Source organism: Cynoglossus semilaevis, chromosome 1 (genome assembly GCF_000523025.1).
Source record: "Cynoglossus semilaevis isolate Cse_v1.0 chromosome 1, Cse_v1.0, whole genome shotgun sequence".
Taxonomy (NCBI): domain Eukaryota; kingdom Metazoa; phylum Chordata; class Actinopteri; order Pleuronectiformes; family Cynoglossidae; genus Cynoglossus; species Cynoglossus semilaevis.
The window spans coordinates 1,930,888-1,937,515 of record NC_024307.1 but is presented as its reverse complement, the minus strand read 5'-3'; the positions used below and the strand labels follow the sequence as shown (position 1 = coordinate 1,937,515).

At 44.7% G+C, this 6,628-nt stretch overlaps 1 protein-coding gene across 1 annotated transcript in view; it reads right to left on the bottom strand.

Moving 5' to 3' along the window:
- Positions 1-4,940: 4,940 nt before the first annotated feature.
- Positions 4,941-6,628, bottom strand: part of eif4eb (eukaryotic translation initiation factor 4eb) — a 12,657-nt gene continuing 10,969 nt past the window's right edge. Inside the window, exons 6-7 of the mRNA XM_008310910.3 lie at positions 6,115-6,254; positions 4,941-5,516 (exon numbers count right to left, since the gene is read on the bottom strand). Of these exons, the coding sequence (XP_008309132.1) occupies positions 5,402-5,516; positions 6,115-6,254 (255 nt within the window). The 3' untranslated portion in view covers positions 4,941-5,401. The remainder of the gene's footprint in view (positions 5,517-6,114; positions 6,255-6,628) is intronic.

The window sequence follows — 6,628 nt, the reverse complement described above, 5'->3', positions numbered from 1 at the left end:
ACCAGTTTGACCATTATTTGTTTAAATGATGTAAAAATCTCTGACTAAGCAGTGGTTCCCAAAGTGGGGGCGTGGCACCTCTGGGGACAGCTGTTAATGCTTGGATGTGGAGCTCCACCAAAGAACGGTGCTGCACAAAATGTTTGGAACCGTTGGACCGAAATATTCACCAACTTCTACTCCACTTCAGTCTGATCTAATCTGGTCTAATCTGGTCTAATCATTTATAATCATATACATACATATACTGTATATGTTAGGGTTGTTTTAGTTTTAGTTTTAGTTTTAGTTCTGTCACTTAGGTTGGACCACATCCTTATTTTCTAAAGTCTAAGTTTCTAAAGTTGATTATTATTATCATTATTATTATCATTGTTATTATCATTATCATTATCATTGTTATTATCATTGTTATTATCATTGTTATTATCATTATCATTATCATTGTTATTATCATTATCATTATCATTGTTATTATCATTATCATTATTATTATCATTATTATTATTATCATTGTCATTGTTATTATAATTATTATTATCATTGTCATTGTTATTATAATTATTATTATCATTGTCATTGTTATTATCATTATGATTATCATTGTTATTATAATTATCATTATTATTATCATTGTTATTATCATTATCATTATCATTGTTATTATCATTATTATTATCATTATTATTATTATCATTGTCATTGTTATTATTATATTTTTTGAAACTTCAGGTCCAGGTTTGTGCTGTGGCTCCGTGGACTGACCTGACAACAGCCGTGGCCTGGATCGAGAAGTGAAGAGCAGATCATTGTCATTGTTATTATTATATTTTATATAGAAAGAAAAACTGCCCCTGATTCTCAGAGCCAAAGGCAAAACCACAAACAGTCCAGGTGACACTCACACTCACACACACACACAGGCGTGTTTCATTAGGCCGTTGGTGACTGATCAACAGGATCAACTGCTTGGTTTATTAAAGTGTGAGGGATTAGAGGAGGGCAGAGCATTAACCTGATGACAGCTCTCTCACTAATGACACTCGTTATGACTGTGATGTCAACCCTGGTTTAATTTGTCCTACACTAGTACAGCAGTCCACTTCACCTGTAGTCCAGGAACAACTGTGTGGTCAAACCTGAGTCCAGATCTGAAAGACTGTCCAGAGATGACCACCATGTGGTCTTTGGAGGAGTGACTGGGGACGGTCAGACCTAGGGGCAGTCAGACTGGGGACAGTCAGACTGAGGACAGTCAGACCTGGGAACAGTCAAACTGGGGACGGTCAGACCTAGGGGCAGTCAAACTGGGGACAGTCAGACTTAGGGACAGTCAAACTGGGGACAGTCAGACTGAGGACAGTCAGACCTGGGAACAGTCAGACTGGGGACAGTCAGACTGGGGACAGTCAGACTGAGGAGAGTCAGACCTAGGGACAGTCAGACTGGGGACAGTCACAGTCAGACAGTCAGACTGGGGACAGTCAGACTGAGGACAGTCAGACCTGGGGACAGTCAGACTGGGGACAGTCAGACTGAGGAGAGTCAGACCTAGGGACAGTCAGACTGGGGAGATTCAGACTTGAGGACAGTCATACCTGGGGACAGTCATACCTGGGAACAGTCAGACTGGGGACAGTCAGACCTAGGGACAGTCAGACCGGGGAGATTCAGACTTGAGGACAATCATACCTGGGGACAGTCATGCCTGGGGACAGTCAGACTGAGGACAGTGAGACCTGGGAACAGTCAGACTTTAGGACAGTCATACCTGGGAACAGTCAGACTGGGGACAGTCAGACTTAGGGACAGTCAAACTGGGGACAGTCAGACTGAGGAGAGTCAGACCTAGGGACAGTCAGACCGGGGAGATTCAGACTTGAGGACAGTCATACCTGGGGACAGTCATACCTGGGAACAGTAAGATTGGGGACAGTCAGACTGGGGACAGTCAGACCTAGGGACATTCAGACTGGGGACAGTCAGACCTGGGGATATTCAGACTTGAGGACAATCATACCTGGGGACAGTCATGCCTGGGGACAGTCAGAGTGAGGACATTCAGACCTGGGGACAGTCAGACCGGGGGCAGTCAGACTGAGGAGAGTCAGACCTAGGGACAGTCAGACTGGGGAGATTCAGACTTGAGGACAGTCATACCTGGGGACAGTCATACCTGGGAACAGTCAGATTGGTGACAGTCAGACTGGGGACAGTCAGACCTGGGGATATTCAGACTTGAGGACAATCATACCTGGGGACAGTGAGACCTGGGGACAGTCAGACTTTAGGACAGTCATACCTGGGAACAGTCAGATTGGGGACAGTCAGACCTGGGGACATTCAGATTTGAGGACAGTCATACCTGGGGACAGTCATACCTGGGAACAGTCAGACTGGGGACAGTCAGACTGGGGACAGTCAGACTTAGGGACAATCAGACTGGGGACAGTCAGACCTGGGGACATTCAGATTTGAGAACAGTCATACCTGGGGACAGTCAGACCTGGGGACAGTCAGACTAAGTAGAACAGTATTAAATAAACGAACTCGTCTGTCAATTAGAATGAAAACTAAATGTCAATTTTTTAATTAGCGAAGAGAAGAAGAAGAAAAGGGCAGAGTGGTTTGCGGCGGTGATTAAATGAGCAAAAGTCACATCGGAAAAGTCAGGAAATGACCTCACGGTGAAGACGGAGAGTGAGGAAGTTAGGAATAGTTTACAGCTCGGTGTTGTTCTGGTAACTGAAGAAACCAGTGATGTCATAGTTGACTGGACCAACCCCAGGTGATATATATGTAGTATATACTGTGTATGTGTTTCCATGTACACATATACACATGTACACAGACTTATGTATATACACATCCATGTATCCTGTACAAGCTACGTTAGCCATGGCCGAGAGTTAGCTTTAAATATAATCCAGGATTAACAAAACTAACTGCCCCCCCCCCCCCTTTACCTCCTTTGTCATTTAATCTGGGTTAACAATCCTGCCATCGATTCTGGGGGAGGCTGGGGGAGGCTGGGGGAGGGCAGTGAGCAGCTCCCCACAGCTCCCCGAGGAGAAGGGTGAGTCTTCTACACCGTTCTACACCGAGCTCAGATGATAACAGTCATCTTTACAAACGTCTGCAGCTACTGGTCTAATTAGAACTGCAGCCACAGTACACAGTACACAGTACACAGTACACAGTACACGGTACACAGTACACAGTACACAGTACACAGTACACGGTACACGGTACACCATACAATACAATTTACTGTTTGGGGGTCGCATTGCCTCTCAAGTACTACTGCAACCCAAATAAATATGTATATAAGTATATGTACATGTATATGTACAGTGTTAATGTAGGACGGACTACTAATGAAACCATTAGTTAAACTGCTAAACTAATGAAACCATTAGTTAAACTGGTAAACTAATGAAACCATTAGTTAAACTGCTAAACTAATGAAACCATTAGTTAAACTGGTAAACTAATGAAACCATTAGTTAAACTGGTAAACTAATGAAACCATTAGTTAAACTGGTAAACTAATCTAAACATAAACAAATGTTTCCATCAAAGCTGACGGTCGCCTCAGACACCCTCCAGTTTATTCTGGGTTAGAGCTCCCTCCAGTGGGCAGGGAGAGGATGGACCTCGACTGAAAGAAAACCTAACAACATCTCAGTGACGTCAATTTCATCTCAGTAATATTTTCTTTTCTTAGAAACTCTTTTGATAACGACTGTGAGCTGCCGAACTACGCCGCCTCCTGCTGGAGGCATTGAGGTATTGATGCATTTGACGCCTTTGATTGAAAAACAAGGAGGCCTTGAAGACCCAGGGAACCATGTGAGGACCAGAGAAACTTTGTTTACTTTAGTCTGTCGATTAAACCATTAAATCCACACGGTGTCGCTGTGGACTTCCATCCATCCATCCATTTTCATCCGCTTATCCGTTACCGGGTCGCGGGGGCAGCAGTCGCCACCCAAATCACATTGCACCGTACCAAACCTTCCTGCGGGTGGTGAGTCCACTGGAAGGTACCAACCGCCCTAACCGGGATTCGAACTTGCCCAGGAGGTGAACCCTGGGGTTCCACACCAATGACAGAGACATTGCCTCTGGGCCAAAGCGTCGCTGTGGACTTAGAAACACATTATTAAAACAACAGCTCTCCAGGAAAATACTAAACATTTTTAGTTAGTGACATGAATATACACACATCCACCAGCTGAGGTCACTAATGTGTTCAGAGGACTAAGACAGAAACTTCTGGAAGGTTTGTTGATATTTGTGATATGATGGATTCATCACAAGACAAACGTCTCCATCATTTGACCATCCTCACGGTGAGAAACACTGACCTCTACCTGCTGTTATTGGTCCGTCGGGTCCACAAATGTACAGGATGAATTTTGTGAAACTTGAATAGAATGTTTCCTTTCAAAGCAGCTACAGAGATCGGCCCGTAACTGTATTTGTTCAAGGTGTCGTGACGCGGCCGTCCTTTAAAGGTAGCCGAGGTCAGAACTTCATGGGGAACCTAAAGAACTTTCTTGTCACACTTCACGCCTCATCCTCCTGAGTGTGTGATTGTATTTGTCAGCTGCCGTGAGATTTTAACGCCGCCCTAGTGGCAATGCAACAGAAGGGTTGCACTGGGGCGTAGCATCACTAACGGACAACTGGAAACACTTCTTGGAATGGATTCATCGTGACACAAGTGAAACTCCAAAATGCAACACCAAGAAAACATCGGACATCGTCAACAGAAAATAAATATTTGTCTTTTTGACGAAACTGAAATCGTTGTCTTTGACTGAAAATGTCTCAGAATTCTCTCAGAGATCTGTGTGGACCTATGGTTTCTCAGACGGTTTGACTGGCTCCCGCTCCCTCTGCTGCCCCCCTGTGGCAATGAAGGAATCATCAGGTGGTAACTGCAAAACCAATGTTTTATTTATATTAACACTCAAATGAATGAGTCATGAAATACTTTCAAAGATCGATGATGTGCAACAGTACAAGGCAAAAGGTTCGTAGAACAAAGATCTAACAAACTAACGATATGCAGGAAAATTAATATAATAAATTAAAAAGATTTCATGTCATTGAGGACAATGTTTTTGATTGGCTGCCGTCACTAAACAAGTAAAATCTCCACATATTGAGTTTGTAGCGTGTCATTCATCATTAAAACTTCACATCGTTAGTGTTGTGGAACATTAGGTGTGTATGTGTGCCATGGTTTATGGAGACGTGTGGCGTGCTGGCGTCGTCATGGACTGGGTTTCCCGTCAACTTCCTCTAGATGGCATCCACAGAGTCTTTGCAGCAAAAGTAAACACATGGACCGAGGACAGATAAGACAAATGAACGAGGCGTCAATCTGACCTCAAACCACAAATTTGTTCTTGGTGGTTGAACCGCTTTTTGTAGCCGTGTCTGCGTGGGACTGGTAGCCAATGGTCATCTTCATGGGGAGGCCCAGGCGCTCCTTGTAGACTCTCCTGTGGAGATCATCATCTTCATCATTACTCTCATCTTCATCATCATCAATATTATCATCTTCATCATCATTATTATTATTATTATTATCATCTTCATCATCACCATCTTCATCACCACCATCATCACCATCATCATCATCCCCCCCATCATCATCATCACCCCCATCTTCATCACCCCCATCATCACCATCATCATCATCCCCCCCATCATCATCATCACCCCCATCTTCATCACCCCCATCATCACCATCATCATCATCCCCCCCATCATCATCATCACCCCCATCTTCCTCACCACCATCATCACCATCATCATCATCCCCCCCATCATCATCATCACCCCCATCTTCATCACCCCCATCATCACCATCATCATCATCCCCCCCATCATCATCACCACCATCATCTTCATCACCATCTTCATCACCACCATCATCACCATCATCATCATCACCACCATCATCATCATCCCCACCATCATCTTCATCACCATCTTCATCACCACCATCTTCATCATCACCACCACCATCTTCATCACCACCACCACCACCATCTTCATCACCACCATCATCAGTCGTCTAATGAAGACACCACTCACCCTATGTGTGTCACAGCGTCACGGTTTTCGTAGTCTGACGTCCACACAGCTATTTTATCTCCTTTCGTGCGGATGTTGACGACGGCTCCGCAGACGTCGTCACTGTAGTTGTCAAAGGCCTCTCCAACCAAACAAAGGAGCTGAGGAAGGAAAGATCATTCATCATACAGAACAGGGCAGGACAGGACAGAACAGGACACGACAGGACAGGACAGGACAGAACAGGGCAGGACAGGACAGGACAGAACAGGACAGGACAGGACAGGACAGGACAGGACAGGACAGAACAGGACAGGACAGGACAGGTTCTGTGCTCTACCACACAGTTGTTGGTTCAAAACCTTGTTCATATCAAAGGAAAACGAGGAATAAGTTAGAACCACTGCCATCCAGTGGTGCAGTGGGACTGAGGTAGAAGTCCTTCTGCAGACAGTCGACCGATCACCGCAGTGACTGTACGACAACAGTCGACCGATCACAGCAGTGACTGTAAGACAACAGTCGACGGTTGACC